Below are 20,193 nucleotides of genomic sequence, written 5' to 3' on the forward strand. Positions count from 1 at the left end.
CCACTGGCCTCCCTCCCAGATAGTTCCCTTTGAAAATGATGGCAGTTCCCACTGATGGCATGTATGATCCAGGGACCCCCACTTTGCCTCTTCCCATCCATTCCGTCCTCTCACTAATCCTACTGGTGGAAACTAGTTTCCTCCTTATTCCAGATAAAGGGACAGAAGGCAAGGATGAGACAATGAGACAGGTCAGCAAGCAACACCCTTACCCCAAAGCCTGAGGGTTGAGTCCCAGCAGCCTGCTTAGGTGGGAGGAGAGAACCAACTCTACAAAGTTGTCCCCTGACCTACACACACACACACACACACACACACACACACACACACACACCATGATACATATGTATGCACACACATACACACACAAATAAAAGTTTTAGAATTAATTGTTTTGTTTCATCGGTTGAGTTTTATATCTATTTTGATCATATTCATACTCCCTCCCCCAACCCTTCCTAGATCCGCTCCTCATTCCCCACCCATCCAACTTTGTATCCCTTTTTTTTAATCCTTCAAGACCACTTTCTGTTTTTCCAAAACATTTGTGGGTGTGTGGTCTTTAACTGGGTGTAATTGACTCACCAGAGGCTACACTCTTTGGGACTGTCTCTCCTCTTCCAGCTGCTAACAATAGCTCCATGGCTAAGGGTGGGGTTGTGTGCCCAAAATAAATTATTTTAAAACACAAAAAGGGATTTGCAAGGTGTTACCCAGCCAGCAAGCAAGGGAGCTACTGTGAGAATTCAGGCAGCTGGAAGCATCTGGGTACCAGAATACCATCTCTGCTTATCCAAGGCATAAGCACCCTGTGCACAAGGCCTGCTGGGTCTGCAGCTTCTTGCCTCCTGAGAAACAGAACCATTCATTCTTCACCGTCCAGCATTCACTAGCACCTATCATGTTCCCGGTGCTGTGCCTGATGGTGGAGACAGAACAGTGTGGTTCCAATTCCTTTAGGTGTCAGTCTAGAGCAAGAGAGAAAATAGTAACCAAACATTTATGCCCATGACACTATAAGAGCAAATATGACCATTCTCCTGTCCCCCAGGAAATATATAACAGAGCCAGACCTGGTTGGTCCTTAGAAAAGATTTCCCTAGCTTTTCTGTGGTAGTGACGTTTAAATTGAAGTCTCAAGGTTAAGCAGGTACTGATTTGGGGAAAATAAACAACTGAACATGGTGGCACACACCTTTAGCCCCAGCACTTGGGAGGCAGAGGCAGGTGGATTTCTGTGAATTTTAGGCCAGCCTGGTTTACATAGTGAGTTCCAGGTTAACAAAACCTACATAGTGAGACCCTATCTCAAAAAAGAAGAAGAAGAAGAAGAAGAAGAAGAAGAAGAAGAAGAAGAAGAGGAGGAGGAGGAGGAGGAGGAGGAGGAGGAGGAGGAGGAGGAGGAGAGGAGGAGGAGGAGGAGAGGAGGAGGAGGAGGAGGAGGAGGAAGGAAAGGAAAAGGAGGAAGAAGAAAACAACAACCAAGCAAGCTGGAAAGCATATGCAAAGGTCCTGGGGTAGGAAAGAGAGAACGATGGTCTGGTGGAGGAGAAAGTGAACAAAAAGTGGGGTGCTGGAGCGTGAAGACTGGAAGGAAGAGGTTGAGAGGGAAGAAGGCGCCAGATGGTGCCAGGTGCTACAGGCCACATTAGCAAGATGGGCTTTTATTTTAAGAGCATTAGGAAGTCACTGAAGGCCTCCAACGTCTTTTTGATTTTTTGATATGATTTTTATTTTCCTCGGACAGCCATATTAGGAAGGGGCCCATGGAGGGGGGGTTGCTACATATATGGTACATATATGTAGGACATTTGGCATGCTCTGACTGGGAGAAAAGTGCCCAACAACAGAGCTGATGTTATCAGTCCTCGTGGATTTGCAGCCCTTGCTCCCATCCTGAGTAAATGGGACAGGCACACTGACTGAGCAGCAGCTGCTGTCCTTAGGAAGCAGGGGTTATCGGGGTCAGCGGTGGAGGAGATTGGGCCAGGGCACCCATGCATTCCTGTCCGCTTATCAGAGGAGCCCCAGGTCCTGAACGTCTCCGGAAGGTAATCCACCCCCCCCACCCTCCCCACTGGTTGATACCAGCTATAGGCAGGAGGCCAGCAGGGGTGACCTAGCCGGAACACCAGGGCCACCTGAGCCAGTAGTACGTGTGGAAAGTGGTGAAGCCAGATAAGAAGATCTAGAAAGAGCCCTTGGGGAAGAAGATGATGAGGCAGGTGAAGCAAGACCAGGTGCAAGTCACAGCCCTCCCCTCTGGATTCCTCCTCTCATCCCCAGATCTCCAGCCAGCTCTCCTGAAGGAGCGACCCCCACACTCCCTTCAGCCCTGTCCCTCCACCTACAGCCCTGCCTTTCTCCTTTCCTGGCAAGCATCAAGAAAAGGGACCAATGGCACTTTCTTCATCCACACCCTCCAGTTTCTGTCCCCACCCCACGATCGAAATCACTCTGGTGCCAGTCCCAGAGCGCTCTATGACTCCGTGTCTTGAATTCCCTTTCACAGTCTTCTCTCCGCCCCTGCTGGCCCTGGTTCTCTGTCTGGTCCCCTCTCCACAGGTGCCCCTTCCTCTGCCTGCTCCCTAAAATGCAGGTGCTCCTGAAACCCCACTGGCCCCACTCCTCTGGTGCTGTGTCTCCTGCTGAATTCCCCAACACCAAGACCCCTGCAGGAAACCTTACATTTCCCTCCCCACTTGTTCCTCAAGAAACTCCTGCAGCTCCCCTTCCCTACACACACACACACACACACACACACACACACACACACACACACACACACACACACACCGCTCTTTGGTGACCAGTCAGGTCACAAAAACAGAACCCGCCAAAAGTACCACAGTTTTTACCATATCCCGAAGGCAATACACGTGCAGGAACTGGTTCCAACCAGCCTCACACATAGGTTTGGTCACAGAATTCATTAGAACACATGGGTGACAAAAAAAAATCTAGATGAGGGCACCGTGGTGGCCGCAGACACAAGTGCTGGAGAAAATGATGAGCTAGCCAGCGCCACTTTGGCGGCTGACATCAAGGGAGCCAAGCCTGCCTTCTTGCAATCAATATCATCCTATAAACCCTGCACGTGTATGTCTCATTTTTATGCTGTTTGTTTTGTGACGGTCTCGTCTAGCCTCGGCTGGCCTCAGACTTACTACATAGAGAAGATAACCTTGACCTCTTCACCCTTTTGTCTCCAACTCCCAAGTGCTGGAATTACAGGCATGCACCACCACACCCATTTTATGTCTTGGTGAGGATCTCACCCAGGTCTTTGCTCAGTAAGCGCACTATTGACTGAGCTACACAAAAGCTTCATTTTCGTGAGATTTTTTGTTTGTTGGTTGGCTGGTTGGTTTTGTTTACTTGTTTGTTTTTGGTAGTTTGGGTACTTAAAATGTCTCAAAGCTTAGTGCTGAGATGCCATCTAGTTCTCCAGAAAACAAGGAAGCAGTGGGGGGGGGGGGTATATGGCAGACATGCTTTATCCAGGCAGGAGCCACAATAGGGCTGGGTGTGCATTCAGCATTGTTTAGTCTCCAGGCTGAGAGCCTCAGCAATCAAGAGGCTGAACCAGGAGAATCCAGAGTTGGAGGCCAGCCTGGGCTGGATCTAAAGGCCCTATTACACCAAGGCAAACAGGAGCTGGAAAGGGTGCATAAGAGTCAAATCCAGGGTGTGAGGCCCAGACATAGGGATACAGGACATAAATGCTGGGGAGTGGGCTTCAGCTGAAAGAGAGAGAGAGAGAGAGAGAGAGAGAGAGAGAGAGAGAGAGAGAGTTGGAATTCTGGAAGAAGAATTTAAAGGGGAAGGGGTTGGGGGGTGAAAAGATGAAAGGGTAGGGGTTCTCCTAGAGGATGCCAGGATTCTGGCTCTGAGAGGATGAAATTCCTAGGTTCCTCAGCCTCTTGGGAGGCAGTCTTTAAGAGGCCCAGAACCTAGCCAATGGCTATGCAGTCCACAGCTCCTCCCCTCCCCACCATCCCTCCTGGCCAACAGGACACGCCTGGGCTGCTCAACAGCCTCTGCCCTAAGTATGAGCTTACCCAGAAGAAACCCTTCCCTGATTCTGACATGAATTCTTATGCTTGCTGAACCCCAACTGCTGGCTTCCAGGATCGGTACTAGGGAGCCCTGAGGAGTCGCTGCTCAGGTAAAGACCTCTATACTCAGAATGCCCAGGATTCGCACGCCTCACAGGGACACGTTCTCTGGAGGAGGCTGGAGGGGGGGTAGCCTGGACACATGGGTCCTGATGGTGAAGGGAAGTACTCCTCCCTCTGCCCTGGGCTCTTCCTCCTCTTAGTCGGCAGAGGTGACAGAACTGGGGGCCTGGAGCTGAGTGGGAAAGGGGCTGAGCAGGGCGGAGCTGGGCTGCAGACAGAACAGCAATGCCTGAGCCTGCAGAGCCATGGGGTTAGGGATAGGCCTCCCTGGGTGTTCCTAAAACGCTGCCAGCTCCACCCACCAGAGATGGGACTGTGCAGAGGAGCCAGTGACTCAAGCAAGGCCACCACGTGGCTAAGTGGTTAGTGGTATAGACAGACGGGGTGAGGAGTAGAGACACTCCCCGGACGCTATCACTGGAGAGCCACCAGGTAGAGAGGAGAGATGCTTTGGAAGAGCAAGCAGTTCACTAAAACTTGAGGAAAGGAACCCAACTCAAAACTGGAGAGTTTGCAGCGTGAACTCCGGGAGCCAGCCTGCCTAGGTCTGAGTCTGGACTCTGTTACTTACTAGCTATATAAGGACAAGGGATTGCTTAGCCTCTCTGACCTCCACTAGGTGAGAAAAATGCCATACCCCTTGCTATGAGGGAAAAATACTGGTTTTTGCAAAATGCTTAAACTCTTACTGCATAGACATGGTCTGAGTTGGCTGTGACCACACCCTGCTTTGTAGCTGACCCCGCAAGGGTCATGTGGACTGTGACTTTCCACCCAGGCCAGCACATGAAAGTATGTGGCTCCCTACTTTAATTAAAACTTCTTAGAGTGAGCCCACAGTGCCTTGGCCTCAGTGGACCCCATCATCCCCTCAAGAATCAGGCAGAGAGGACTCCCTAGTGGAGAAGCAGGGACCCTTTGGTTCAAATGAAGCTGAATTTGCTTCTGTTGGTCATTCATGCCAAGTTCACCAGCAACACTCACCAGAATGGCATTTTCCATCCTGGTGTTTTAACAAAGTTGTCCAACAAGCTGATCAAAGCTGTGTCCGGATGAAAGGGGGCTCTGTGGTCAGAAGAGTTTGGGCAATGCTGCCCTGTTTCATCCTGCTTTGAGGGAGTCACAAAGTGAATTTATGAGCATGGGTGAGGAAAGGGACCTACTTAATTTTGCTGAGCCCAGCTGTTTGCCAAGTTGTCTTGAACACAGAATTAGTTTCTCTTACCACTCCTGTCGCCTGCCTTTGGACCAGGGTGCCATGAAACGATAGTTTGGGAACCATTGTCTCATCTGCTTATTCTGGGGAGTCTCTTGTATAAAGAGCACTGTGGTCCCTTACTTTAAATTGCCCCACCTTCAGGGCCAATTTAAGTGGCACCTAATTGCCTGGACACTTGCAGTTCCACCCCCCTCCCCTGACACACCAAACCACTAAAGGGCAGAGAGCAGGTTCCCCTTGAGGAGGGCAGTCTGAGGGGGACTAGACCAAGGCTCGGGGACTCAGGATGACTGGTTCCTAGAATCAGTACCCACCCACTTTTATGAGCAGGCCTGCTCTGACTTAATGACCTATGCCTCCATGCCAACTCTGCATTTAATAGTCACGTAACTTCATAAACACCTCTAAGCCTCAGTTTCTCTCAGCTGTAAAATGGGGATGATTACAGTACCTAGTCCTGTGATGACACATTTCTGTGAAGCATTGGATAATGTGGGAAATTGCATTCTTGTTCCCCTGCAGGAGCAGCCAGCCCTTGCGTCCACCATGAACTGGAGCGTCTTTGAGGGGCTCCTAAGTGGGGTCAACAAGTACTCCACAGCCTTTGGCCGCATATGGCTGTCCCTAGTCTTTGTCTTCCGAGTGCTGGTGTACCTGGTGACAGTTGAGCGTGTGTGGGGTGAAGACCAGAAGGATTTTGACTGCAACACCAGGCAGCCAGGCTGTACTAACGTCTGCTTTGACGAGTTCTTCCCCGTGTCTCATGTGCGCCTCTGGGCTTTGCAGCTCATCCTGGTCACATGTCCCTCCCTGCTTGTGGTCATGCATGTGGCCTATCGCAAGGCTCGAGAGAAGAGGTACCAAGAAGAAGTTGGCAAGGGACACCTTTACCTGTACCCTGGCAAGAAGCGGGGTGGACTCTGGTGGACATATGTCTGCAGCCTGTTATTCAAGGCCGGCATAGATATTGTCTTCCTCTACGTATTCCATGTGTTCTACCCCAAATATACCCTCCCTTCTGTGGTCAAGTGCCATGCGACACCGTGCCCCAACATAGTGGACTGCTTCATCTCTAAGCCCTCGGAGAAAAACATCTTCATCATCTTCATGCTGATCACTGCCATCATCTGCATTCTGCTTAACCTTGTGGAGCTAGCCTACCTGGTGATTAAGCGGTGTTCTGAGTGCATGGAATCGAGGCGAGCGCTCACTGCACACCCAGAGCATGACCCAAACTGGGTCAACTCTTCCAGCAAACAGAAGGACCTCCTAGCCGGAGACCTCATCTTTCTGGGCTCTGACACTCACCCACCTCTCTTACCAGACCACCCCCGAGCCCACGTGAAGAAAACCATCCTGTGAAGGGTCTCTAGGCTGGACTAGCAGGGTGAGCATGAATTGGAAGGTTCCAGTGTTTCTCAAGAATGTATCTGGTGGGGGGGAGGAGCTGAGCTGGAACTGGAGCCAGGCAAAAAGGGAAGACCCCCACAGCTTGGGATCCAATTGTCCCTCAGCTCCAGGCCAACCTGTCCCAGCTGAGTGGCCTTCATTGAATTACCCCTCTGTTCTGTACCTCAGTTTCCTTTTCTGTTAAATAAACACACTGAGTGCCACTAACAAGGCTTCATGGGGGCACAGATGAGCAAATGCCTTCCATGTGTGTGGCCCAGAGTGAAAAATTAATAAAGATAAATGTGTTTTCAGAGTTAAAGTGCCCTTTGGTCTTGGCCTTCGTGACTTTTCTGGAGTTGAGGGGCCATCCTCTCCTCCAGAAAAGGGGTCTCTAGATTTTCCTGGGGACTGTTCCAAAGCTAGCCTTTTGCCCCCACTGGGCTATGGGTGTCTGCAGAAATGATGGAGTTTGGCACAATGGAAAGCACCCAGACTCGGGAGTCCGTGTGGCTGCCTCAGAACTCACACAATTTCAGCTCTTCTCCAAAATGAGTTATTAATGCATAGCCTGGGGGGGGTTCACTGTGAGCACTGACAAGCTCCTGGCAGTACCAGGGCTAGCCAGCCAAAAAAAGGCCACATACAAGTGAATCATCGTTATTAGGGAGTGCTCAATAAATGCCTGTGTGAAATGAAGCCAAGGGGACCCTCCCTGGGTGTACCTTAACCTTCACTGTCCCTGCCAGACACAAGCCCAATGCCCCTCTGTAGTGCTAGGATACACTCCAGCTTCCCCAGAGGCATTTCCAACAGAGGCCTGGGACACAGAGGGCATACAAGGCTATATGCCTGGCCCCAAGCCAACAGCAGCATTTCATGTCACCAACCTGCATTCCTTGTCTCCAGCAGGGCAGTGGGTGCCCTGGTCTAGAAAAGCCAGGTGGCTTGTCTAGGTTCCAAGACAGAGTAGGGCTAAGATCCAGTCCCCAGATACAGCCCCAGCAAGGCAGCACACAGTCGTGGGCTGATACAAGGGTGTCCCTTTCCACAGAAACAAACTGCCTAGGATCTCAGAATCAGCTGCCTGAGGACAGGGCAAAAGAGGGAGTTGGGAACCAGGGGACAGATAGAGCAAGCTGAAAGGGACAGGAACAGGATCCAGGATCTGTGTCGCTAGCAATATCCTGTACCTGGACATTTTGACACTAGACTCCTACCTTCATCACTATAGTTCCACCCACATACCTGCCAACCCAGACAGGCTGGAGGAGCAAGGCCTGAGCCAGAGAGATGAGCCACAGGTGTTTGCTCTACACTGTGCCCAGGGAAGTCCTTCTGCCCTGCCCAGCCTGCCTATCCACCCCAGCACTCTCTCTTGGCTCATTGGCTCAGAAAGCCCCACCCTGCTGGGAAGCAATGAACAAAAGCTGCCTCCAGGAGGCCCTGGGGCAGACAGACAAGCCGGCTCCGGAGAGTGAGGACCCACGGGGACCCAAAAAGGGTGAGGACCAAATAGAACTGGAGACAGCTGGGGGAAAGGTCCCAGGAAACCTAGGCCTGAGGACTTAGCTTCACAGAGGGGAGCAAAGGAGGGCAGGGTCCCTGAGGGGAGGAAATGTTGCGTTATACTAAAGGGAGGCCAGAGGATGAGAGAAGAATCGAGAAGAGACTGGGAAGGGTCAGGCTACCGCTGGGTTTCAGCAGCATCCGTTGAGAGTTCATGGGATCTGACAAAAAGCTGGGTCCCAGGAGATGGATGTACAGTTTGGCTCCCAGCCCCTAGTGATTTAACAAGGAAGATGTTTGACTGGGCTGCTGGAATAGATGTGATATGCCCTGCAGCGGAGGATGGAGGGGGCTCAGCATGTGTCCCAGGGATTCAGAATCCAGGAGCTGAGTCAGGGATGGTGCAAGGAGGGCTTCAGATGGAACATCATAGGAACTCCAGCCTAGGGGATAGCAAAGTTGGGGTACACAGGACATGCCTGTATGAAAATAATGAGAGATGTGACTATCAGACAGTCACTAATTAGGCAGTCAGAGAAGAGGGGTGTACCTGGGAAGAAAGATGAATGGTAGGGCAAAGACCACGCCAGGATCCAGCCCCTGCCTCCTCCCCACTCTTGTACACACACACACACACACACACACACACACACACACACACACACCAGTGAAATGGTTGGAATTCCAAAGGGACCCACTGTGGTCCAGATTTCAAGACAATGAAAAAGATGAATAAATAAGTATGACAATCTGCTCCGCTCTGACATGGCAGGGAGGGAACAATGCCAAGCCACCGCGATTGCCAAAGAGCCTCTGTGTAGTTTGGGAAGGCATGTGGCAGAAAGTTCCCAGAGGCACAAACGAGTGAGGATGGAGACTGTTCTGAGATACATACCACAGGGCTAGACTGGGCATTCCCAACACAGCGCTCTGCCCGTGCTGGGTCCAGGAAAACTTCAATGAATTTGACACCCAATAAAGGCTTACCTACCCTGTGCCTTCTTGCCCTCATCCGGTCCCCAAAGCTAATGGGAGAGTAAACTACCTGATGCTACAAGTCTCTGGGCCACTATGACTGAGGTGTGGGATCAAAGGGGATGGCTGACACATGCATGAGTGATTACTTATATCCCATGTGCTCGTTTCTTTGTAGAAGGAAAGAGACTTTTGGAGTCTGAAGACCAGGGTTCAAGACCATCCGTGCTACTTGCTCTTGTGAGATCTTGGGCAGGTACCTCTCACCTCTCAGCCTTAACACACTTTCCTGTGAAATGGGGACTGTGGTCATCCCTTCTCTGAGTCACTGAGAGTGAGGACACAATGGCCCAGTGGTTGTTGTGAAAGAGTTCTGGCCTTGACACCATCTATAAGGACACCCATTTGTGGGTTCTACCAGGCCTTGTGACTCCCAGGGCCTGAGAGGTTAGCATACTAGTGCATACACGTCCACGTGAGGCACTGAGGACACAGCCAGCATGAACTGGGGGTTTCTACAAGGGATCTTGAGCGGTGTGAACAAGTACTCCACTGCACTGGGCCGCATCTGGCTGTCGGTGGTCTTTATCTTCCGAGTGCTGGTGTACGTGGTGGCAGCAGAAGAGGTGTGGGACGATGAACAAAAGGACTTCATCTGTAACACCAAGCAGCCAGGCTGCCCCAACGTCTGCTATGACGAGTTCTTCCCGGTGTCCCATGTGCGTCTCTGGGCCCTGCAGCTCATCCTGGTCACCTGTCCTTCCCTGCTTGTAGTCATGCATGTGGCCTACCGAGAAGACCGGGAACGCAGACACCGCCGCAAACATGGACCCAACGCCCCAGCCCTGTACAGCAACCTGAGCAAGAAGAGGGGCGGCCTGTGGTGGACATACCTGCTGAGTCTCATCTTCAAGGCTGCCGTGGACTCGGGTTTTCTCTATATCTTCCACCGCATCTACAAGGACTATGACATGCCACGAGTGGTAGCTTGCTCTGTGGATCCCTGCCCCCACACCGTGAACTGTTACATCTCCCGACCCACGGAGAAGAAGGTCTTCACCTACTTCATGGTAGTCACAGCAGCCATCTGCATCCTACTCAACCTCAGTGAGGTCGCCTACCTGGTGGGCAAGAGATGCATGGAGGTCTTCCGTCCCCGGCGCCGGAAAACTCGGAAGTCACATCTACCAGATACATGCCCACCATATGTGATCTCCCAAGGAGGCCACCCCCAAGATGAAAATGATGGCCTAACAAAGGTCGGGATAGCCACAGTGGATGCAGGTGTGTATCCGTGACCTGCAGGTAGGCTTACCTGGTCACTGCCTGGTCACTAAAGCCACCCAAGAAAATGGTCAGGTGGGAAATATGGCTAGTGGAAGATGGGAAACACCCTCGGGTCCCTAAATCCTGAGCCTCCTGGGACTTGATGGCTGGGTGGGGATTTTATATTTGTCAATAGAGTACCTCAACCCCCTTAATAAATATGATGTTCCCAGTGCTTTGTAGACAGGTTGTGTGTGGTGGGTGGGGAAGCATGAGAGTGGTGCCTCAGGTAGGCCTCTTGGAGGAAGCCAAGCCACTAAGTGATCATCTGAACCCCAGCCTCACACCACACACACACACACACACACACACACACACACACACACACACACACACACACACATCTGCCACCAGGACATGAGAAGAACAGCAAAGACAGGGCCTATACCAGGGGCCTCGCAGCTCTGCAGCAAGCTCTCCAAGACAGGAAGACAGGGAGCAATGGAGATCCTGCTCTGGTCCTCAGAGAGTGTAAATCCATCCATACATCGTGTGTGGCTCAAGAGGCCTTTGCCTTCCATTTCCTGACCTCCCTAACCCTGCCTAATGCAGGCCCCATGTAGGGAGCACCTGTGGGGGGGGGAGAATACTGCTGAGAGCAAGTGAAAGATGGAGTCTCCCAAGGATACAGAGCACATGCCACAGCCCGTCAATCCTCCACCCATAGACTTCCCTGGGCTACCTCAGCCTCCCCTTCCTATAACCACACACACCTTGACAGTCCCATGAACATCTATCATGGACCTGCCTCTGGGTCCACAATTGGCTTTGCCTTCCTCCCCTATGCTGCCCTCCTCACAGAGACCCTGCCCCACTTGTGAAGGGCACTACCATTATCTAGCTGTCCAAACCAGGAGCTGGCCCATGACCCTCACTCAACCCCTTCCCTCCATCAGCCCCTCCATCAGGCCCACATCCCAGAACAGCACCACAGAGCACTGATTCCAACCTCTGAGGGCCTCCTAAGTCAGCTCCTAGCCTTCCATCAGTCCTCCCACGGGGCCTTCAGATCTACCCTCCACACCTGAATGGAATGATTACTCAGTCCGTGAATGTGGCCATGCCTTTCCTTCAGCTTTAACATTTCTTTTAGCACACCCACCCCTAACCCCATTGCCCCCAAGCTGGCTCTACTGACCTCCCTACTCCTCCATGGCTTCCTCCCTCAGTTTGCTACTGATAACACCTAGGCATTCGTGATGCTATAATTGTATCTCCAACCTTAGCCATACTGATCCCTCTGCTTGGAATGCCCCTCCTGCCTCCTCTGCCAGTGTCCTCAACACTCAAGGACAGCCTTCACCACCACTCTGTATGTCAGAAAAGCTGAGGCCTCTCTCCTGTCACTCTCCCTGGGCTGGAATCGCTGATACCCGAGAGTGATACCCATCAGCCTGTGAGCCCTTTAAGGACAGGATGCTGAGTCACCAGGCCCTTGCAGCCTTCAATAAATGTTTGTTAAATGAGTAAATGGGCTGGAGCCTCTTGGAGAAAAACTGTGTCTTGTTTATCTGAACCCTCTTGCCACACCTAACCTGGGAAATTAGTGAAGTGGTTTTACCTTCTTGGCTTCTAGTTTAAACATCTTTCTTAAAGGTGGGAAAAACCTCCAAGCCCACTGGATAGCCTCTATGCTTTATCCTGATTGGGGACAAGATCAGAGAGTCACCTGTCTAAGGTCAAGTTCCCTGGAAGCAGAGCTAGAGACAAAAATTTGGCACCTGTGATGGATGGAGTAGGGAAGCAAGGCAGGAGGGCTTGAGCTAAGTTGGGTATGCACCCAGGAACCTAGCATTTGCCAGATTTGGAAGAAAGGATCATAAATGTCACCACAGAGTGGTCCCACTTGGATACACAGTACTGATCCTTTGAACTCTCCTACAAGTCATTGATTTGACCTGACCCTGGTATTAGTAGGAAGCTTTGGTTCAGTCAACATCATTTCTCCAGGAGCTGGTAACTTGGAACATAGGGATTGGTATTGGGACAACACTACCTCCTGAAACTTCTGACTCTAGGAGACAAGGGTGGCTCTCAACCCTCATCAGCCCAAGCACTCTCAATAGAACCAAATGGCCCTACACTGTCGAGGCCAAGACAGCTACCAAGTCCAGAACAGGGCACAATTCCCCAAGGAGTCTAGAAGCCCACTCCAGGAGTGGCTGTTGGGTCTAGCATATCATGAGCTCACTTTATGACCTGACCATTCTCATATATCCTCACATTCCAGAGATCTCACGCCCTAAAATATTAGCCAAGTGGAGACCAACTATTGTCTGACCAGCCAAGGCCTCCAAAGGTGACTGAGATGAATCCTGTAGGCCGCTCCCTAGCCGCTAAGATGCCTTATCCTGTGTCTCCCACATCCTCAAGCACCCCTACTGCTCTTGCCTCCTCCACTCAAACCTCCACCTTCTTGAGAAATCCCCATGTGTTTCCCTTCTGTCTTCCTCTTGCTCACTCTTTCCTGTTCCCGTCGCTGCTACCTACTTCTCACTCATTCAAGACTGAGCCCATGGCCAGGGATCTTCTCTTCCCAGCCCTTGTCAAATGACCTAGGACCACATGGACCACTTGTGTTTCACTCTGCCCTCTTCGTTCCATGACTTCTTTGAACTCTGAGATACCCAGCTTCCCACTCAGAAGGTGCCAGACCTTGTCAACACCCACAGCTGTTTCACCCTTAGAAACTCCCCTTGAATGCAAGTCCACAGATACTGACAACTTAGTTTTATGTCGAATCTCCATGCTAGAGTCTGGGAAGAATCAAACATACTCCCTGGGTTCACACGGCTTACATCCTAGAGAAACGATGCCTAATGACTTGGGAAGCATGCGGCACTGAGAGGCAGCAGAGGAGGACCTGGCATGCAGGCATCCAGGATAGGGATCCCTGGGACCTCTCAATGACACTTGGAGAAAGCAAGGGTTTTGCCAAGTGCTGGAGAATTGGACTTTGGATGGAGAAGAATAGCATTTATAAATCAAGAGAGGGCAAAACTGATGGTTGGAAAAAAAAAAAAGATGGCTGAGTCAGCTGAAGGGCTAGTGTTTGGAGTGAGGCTGAGACGGACCAGGAAAGATCATGTAATGTGCTCTTTGCAAATCCCTGTTAGTGATTTTGGCCTTCATCCTAAAAACAAGACCAAGTCCTGGAAAGATTTATCTCAGGGGTGACGCCTGTGGTTGCAGTGTGGAGCGACTGAAGCAGGGCTACCAATTTGGAGTGTGATGCAATGGTCTGGGAAACCACAATGAACTGAACTGGGCAGGGTGTGTTCCATGGGCATGGAAGGAAAGATCTGGGTTTTACAAGATAGAATCAGAAAGATCTGCTGATTTGGTTGGGTGTGGGGACCAAGCACGAAGAAGAATCAAAGTGACACTAAGGTTTCTGCCTCTGAATTGCAATGCCATTTAGTGAGTTCAGAGCCCCAATAGATATGCAGGTTTGACAGAGCCGAGATGACTTCCATTTCAGACATGTTACATTTGAGATACAAATAAGAAACCTGGTTATTCCCCATCCTTCCAGGGCCACTGTGACCCCTAGCACCCTGTCCTTCTCCCAGAGCATTTGTTACGGTTCTTGGTGTCTTCACAACTAAAACATCTAGACTCTCAGTTCTTTGACCTCCTTGCTTCCTACAAGTTTCCCCACCACCACCAAATCTTACCTCCCACCCCTTGTCTGTACCAAGAGCAGTGTCATCCCCTTTCTTACTAGCTCACTCAATCTGGTTCTCATAGAGCAACCCCTCTTCCCCATCCCTTACCCACCCCTGCACTGCCCATTGCCCCTCTTCACAGCCTCCCTTCTTCCCTTCACAGCTTAGACTTCCCAGGCTCCTGTAATCACTGCCACCAAGTACTCCCCACCCCTTGCCTTTGTGTATGTCTCTCTAGCGCTTTGCCTGGCGAGACCTTCTCCAAGAGGCATCCGTTGCTGGGCCAGCTGAAGAATCTCACAACTGGACCAACTGATCTCAGTTTAAACATCTGACAGTGAAGCTCAAGCCAGGTACCCAGCAATTCTAAGCAAGGCTACATTTTCCTAAAACTTTACCCCAACTCTCCAAGATGACTAGAACATACCGTTTCCTTTCTCATCCTCCAGCTCTTAGTCTCCCAATCCTAGAGCTTGACTGACAGACAGCCATCCCATGTCCTTGAGAAGCAGGACCTGGAAGCAAATTCCAGTTCATCCTAACACATCCACCATCTTCTTAGCAAGCACACCCAGCCCCTCTGCCTTCTCCTCTGCAACGTGGATGAGCCTGGCACACCTTTTCCACCTGACCAGCAGACCCCATCACCTCATCTCTACTCCAGACTGAGCTCTCTCTCTTTCACAAATCCCTTTTCTGAAAATGTGCTATAACATTTTGCTTCTCTCCCCTTTTAACCTCTCAACACCACCTCCTTCTCCAGTTGCCTACCATTCATTAACAAAAAGCAAAGTCTTCTAAGAGCTTTGTGTGTTCGTCTCCTCTTTTTCATCCCAGTGGTCTCCAATACACCAATACCGGGGGTCAGTCTTTCCACCCCATCTCACTCCCTCAGCTGCGTTTGGCCATTGAGGGGCCCCTCCCTAAATTCCATCTTCAGTTGGCCTCCATGCAGCACCCTCCCCTCTATTCCCCCTAGCTCATGGGTCTCTATTCATCTCTGGAGGGGCTTCTTCTCCATCTTCTAAATCTCTAAATGTAAGATGCCCTGCAGCCCAGTTCTCCTCACTCTTTCCCTGCTGCACACCCTTTCTCCTCAGTTATCTCACTCGTTACCATCAATAAAACCATCTAAAGCCTACTGGTTTGTGTGTTCACAGCTAACTTCTTCCACAAGGGACACCTGCACATGTCCAGCTTCCTACTAATATGAAAACAGATTCCCATTTTCTTCATCCTGCCCTCAATGGAAGATGGCCTCCTCACCTAGCTTCCTACCCAGTCAAAAACTCAAGCCTGGGAAGGTGGCTCAGTTGGTATGAGTGCTTTTTGTGAAAGTGTAAGGACTGAGTTCAAGCCCATCACCCACATAAAATCTGGGCATAGCTTCCCATGCCCATAACCCCAAGACTGGGGAGGGAGGAGGATTATTGGGACTTGCTGGCCCACAACCTAGTCCTGGATTCAATGAGAGACCCTGTCCCAAGGGAATTGGGTGAAGCATGATAGAACAGGGCACAGGAAGTCTTCTTTTGGCCTCCACACATCCATGTGTAAGTGCATACACATACACCATACACACATGGGCCACACCACATAGACACACACACACACACACACACACACACACACACACACACACAAAGAAGGGGGAAAATTACCTAGGAGCCTCTTTCTTCATAATCACACCCACATCATTGGCAAGTCATATTGGCAGTAATTCCAAAATATATTCAAAACCCAATCACTTCCTGCTATCTCCAAGCCTTTTAATCCCAGGCCAAAACACACCAGTTTCAACATCTGGACCCATGCAGCAACTGGTCTCCCTGCCTCCACTCAGACAGTGACCCAAAAGACCTTCTGGCATGAGTCAGGTCTAAGTAACTCACTCTTTTGATTAAAATGATAGCTAAGGATGTAACTCTGTTGGTGGAGTGCTTGCCTAGATTCAATCCCCACTACCACATAAAACGGGTGTGGTTCTGAACACCTGTGAGATCATTCAGGGAGGTAGAAGGAGGATCAGAAGTTCAAGACTACCCTATCTCAAAACAATGGCAAGAGCCAAAGCTTTCATTAAAGCCATCTTCAAGCAGCTTCCCATCGTGGCCAAAACAATTAAGCCACATCAAACTCTTTGCCATAGTCTATAGGGCCCTGTAGGTGGGCCCTGAACTGCTCACTAAGCCCTTCATCCCTCCCCACCACTCTTGCTACTACACTAGCCAACCCATAGCCTCACCACCTCAGGATCTTTGCACCTGCTTTGTCCGACCTCTCCCTTCTCCTAGAACATTACACAGTCCTCAGCACCACTCACACGGCTCCATTCCAGAAGGCTCTCTCACACCCTCCCCAGAAGCACACACCATGGGTCACTCTATCAGATGACCTTCTTCTGTCTTCCTTGTAGCATTTAGCTGGCTTTGAGAAACTTTTGTTCTCATGGTGTCAGTGAGATGAGATCCTGGAGAACCCAGACTTGTTCACCCTTTGACTCGCCCCCGACTCCCATCACCTGGACTGGTCCTCCACATTTAGTAGCAACTCAATAAAAAGTGGGTCAGCTGACTGACTAAGCAGCATCCAGATAGAGCTGACTAAGTAGCCTATTGACAAAAAGGGGACAGGATTAGCCCAGAGGTGGAGATCTGGGAGGTGTCTTCAAAACTAGCTAAATGTAAAACAAGGTTTTGCTCCACAGTTGCTCGTCCATAGGAACTGGTTTTCTATAATGAAGTCTTTACAAAAAGTTCCTGCATTATAGGCCATGCTCCCAATTACTGCATTTTTAACAACAAACTATTCTTTGGGGGAAACTCATTGACCTAAAATGACCTCAATCAATGGCATTTGGGATCTCATGGAGGTCACTTGACAGATTCAGAAGGGAAAAAAATTGTAGGCAAAGACATTTAGCACAGATTTAATCATTATTCCTGAGGGTAGGACCTTACAATTGTCTTTGTAAGCACATTATTTTATTTTAAAAAATTATTCTGAAAAAAAGGAAGTGTTTCTGTCATAAAGAGGATACACCCTGGATATTTTTTCCTTAGATTATACAGTTAAGGCTTTGTAACAAAGAATGAAAATTTAAGCCACTTATACGGATTCGAAAATGACTGAGTCGTTGAGTGCAGTGGTTTACCCTTGTGATCCCAGTTCCATGAGACATGGCACTCTCTTCTGGCCTTTGTGGGCACCAGGTACCCATGTGGTACACATACAAGCATGCAAGTAAAACAAAAAAATAAATAAATAAATAGTATCTTTTAAATAGACCTATATAAAGAGAAAAAAGAATACCTCTTAATGTATCTTATACAATATATGGTTTTTAAAATATATAGCATGGACCAATAAGATGGTTAGATGGGAAAAGGGGGACTAGCTGCTGGTTCTGACTACTTGAATTTGATCTCTAAGACACACACAGTGGAAGGAGAAAACCGACCCTCTGACTTCCACACATGCACAGTGTCACACATACCTTCACATACACATAATAATAATAATAATAATAATAATAATAATAGTAATAATAATGTAAAATACAAAATTAAATGTATAGCAAACTTAATTAACAAAGTACATTTTCTTTGCACTCACACCAGAAGTTCATAAGTTCAAGTTAGCCTCAGTCTGTTTATAGACTCATCTTGCTGGGCATGGGAAGGATGGCTCCTCTGGGCCTCCGTGGTAATGGTGACTTGAGGCTGGTAAGATAGGTCTGTACAAAGACTGAGAGGAGGCATGAGAAAATGCTTGAGGTGGCTTCCGGTCCAAATGAAATGCAGGAAAGCCAGGTGAGAGTCATTGAACCAAGGGAAGATGATGTCACTAAGGAGGAAGAGAGGGCAGAGGAAACATAAGAGGAATTAGTCTGAAAGCAGAAAGCTATCACCAAACACTGCTGTGGGTTGAATTAAGTAAAGACTAAAGTGAACTCTGTGGAGTCACAGGATGGCCACTGAGACAGAGGCGGGAGTGTCATCCACACATGTGAGATGCTGGAACCATGCCCTGCTGTATACAGAGCTAAGCAAATGGAAATAGGTAGCATGAGCAATGAGCTGGAGAATGGTGGCTGCCAGGCTAGGAAAAGAAGGGGTGTTGGTTGCAAGAGAATGAGGGGTCATGGAAATGAAGCATCAGGGAAATGGGGAGGTCAGGGAAAGTTTTGTTTGGGTGGAGGAGATGAAAATAATCAATTTGCTATGGAAAGACTCCAGTAGAGGAAGGTCAAGCGCCTATAGCGAGCCCAAGAGAACGGGATCTGGAGCCCCACGGAGCTCAGAATTAGGCCAGAGACAGGTTAACTATGGCATGGGAAAAGGGAGAAATGGCAAGACAGGTACCGGCTGTGATGACAGATGCCCTAGCCCTCTCTCTTGTAGCTCATCCCTCATCCTCCCACAGCCTCATGGGTACTTGGAGCTCTCTCAGACTCCCAGACCTCCTCTGTTTTCTTCCTTCTGTGTCCTGCCTAGGCCGGAGCTCCAAGCATCATCAACATCGCCCTCATCTCACATGGGACTTGTCAACTGATGCTCACCGTCCCCCTAGAATGGCAGACCCTCGCAAGGCAGGAGCGGCACCCACCCCACACCGCACATACAGTAAGAGGATAATAAATTCTCACTGAGGTGATCACCACAAAGAATTTCTGCCCCACCCATATACCCACTCTTCTTCTGCCCCTCCTGCTTATGCGGAATTCCAGGCCCCTCAGTCCTACTGGACACACCCATCACTACCCCTTTGCTGGCTGTGCTGAAGCAACCCCCACAGTAGGAGGGAGGCCTTTGTGGACCCTTGCCCTTCAGCCCACCTGATCTCTGGTTGTTGGCCATGGTGGCAGCCTTCTCAGTTTCCCCACTCTCAAATTTTCTATCCCATTCCATGTATTTACATCCTGTTTTCCAGAAGTAGAAACCCTTCTTGCAACTGCCTCCAAGCCTACAGACCACCCCTGCCTTCCTCCATCCTTCCCCTGAGCACAGGGAAAGGGTTAGGCCTGCACCTTCTAATTGCCCAAGCTCCCCACCAGTGCTTTGGGTCCTTTCTCTGGACTCTTTGATCTCCTACCTCTGTCTGCCCATTCAAGTGTTCTCAAATCTTTCCCACCTCAGAAAGAAAGAAAGAAAGAAAGAAAGAAAGAAAGAAAGAAAGAAAGAAAGAAAGGGAGAGAGAGAGAGAAAGGAAGGAAGGAAGGAAGGAAGGGAAAAAGAGAGAGAGAAATGAAGGAAGGAAGGAAGGAAGGAAGGAAAGAAGGAAAGAAAGAAAGAAAAAAAGAAAGAAAGAAAGAAAGAAAGAAAGAAAGAAAGAAAGAAAGAAAGAAAGACAGGCCCTTCCTTGACCCCATATCCCCTATAGCCACCTCTCTACATTTTCTGGCTTTCACAACCATTCATCCTTCCTCTCCTCCCACTCCCTCCCTCACCTACTACCCGTGATCCATCTCCGCTCCATCACGTCTGTCAACCACCCTGCCAATGCCAGTTGCACCTATTATTTGTCACTCAGCCCAGTGCAAGCTCTGCAGGCCCTGTCTTGCATGGTGGAGCATTTAAGAATACATGGCCTTTCTTCTGGAAATTCTTGTTCATGCCTTGGGCTTTCATTGTTCTATCCACCCAGTCCTGTTCCTGTTCCTGTCCCTTTAAACTGGGGCTCGAAAGGGCACACCTAGCCACACATCCTGGCTCCTTGTTGTCAGATGAAGCCAATCAGATTTCGGTTGTGTTTTCAATGGTATCTAAGAAAAGCTTGTAATGGCAAGACTTGGGGAGATGGTAGAAAAGCTACTGTGTTGAAAAGCCTCATGAAAAATCTCCCGGTAATGAGAGGTGAGAGCCAAGAGTCGTAGAGGAGCAGAGGCCAGCAGCAAGCAGAAGAGAGATCCAAGACACTCTCCAGA

The 20,193-nt window shown here is 49.7% G+C and overlaps 2 protein-coding genes across 5 annotated transcripts; both read left to right on the forward strand.

The window, feature by feature from the left end:
• The first annotated feature begins 3,982 nt into the window (after positions 1-3,982).
• On the forward strand, positions 3,983-9,589 carry Gjb5 (gap junction protein beta 5). 4 transcript variants are annotated; one of them, XM_027399336.2, is made up of 3 exons: positions 3,983-4,168; positions 5,923-6,787; positions 9,452-9,589. In XM_027399336.2, the coding sequence occupies exon 2, from the start codon at positions 5,947-5,949 to the stop codon at positions 6,760-6,762; it is 816 nt and encodes a 271-aa protein (XP_027255137.1). In that variant the 5' UTR covers positions 3,983-4,168; positions 5,923-5,946; the 3' UTR covers positions 6,763-6,787; positions 9,452-9,589. The 4 variants fall into 4 exon arrangements, with proteins under 4 accessions (XP_027255137.1, XP_027255136.1, XP_027255138.1 ...); XM_027399335.2 differs by lacking the exon at positions 9,452-9,589 and having other exon boundaries at positions 5,923-7,105; XM_027399337.2 differs by lacking the exons at positions 3,983-4,168; positions 9,452-9,589 and adding an exon at positions 4,550-4,800 and having other exon boundaries at positions 5,923-7,105.
• Positions 9,490-19,520, forward strand: Gjb4 (gap junction protein beta 4). Its single transcript, XM_027399334.2, has 2 exons — positions 9,490-10,557; positions 18,764-19,520. Exons 1-2 carry the CDS (start codon positions 9,774-9,776, stop codon positions 18,916-18,918), a joined length of 939 nt encoding a protein of 312 aa, XP_027255135.1. The 5' UTR covers positions 9,490-9,773; the 3' UTR covers positions 18,919-19,520.
• The last annotated feature ends 673 nt before the right edge of the window (positions 19,521-20,193 follow it).

This window comes from Cricetulus griseus, chromosome 2 (genome assembly GCF_003668045.3).
Source record: "Cricetulus griseus strain 17A/GY chromosome 2, alternate assembly CriGri-PICRH-1.0, whole genome shotgun sequence".
Classification (NCBI taxonomy): domain Eukaryota; kingdom Metazoa; phylum Chordata; class Mammalia; order Rodentia; family Cricetidae; genus Cricetulus; species Cricetulus griseus.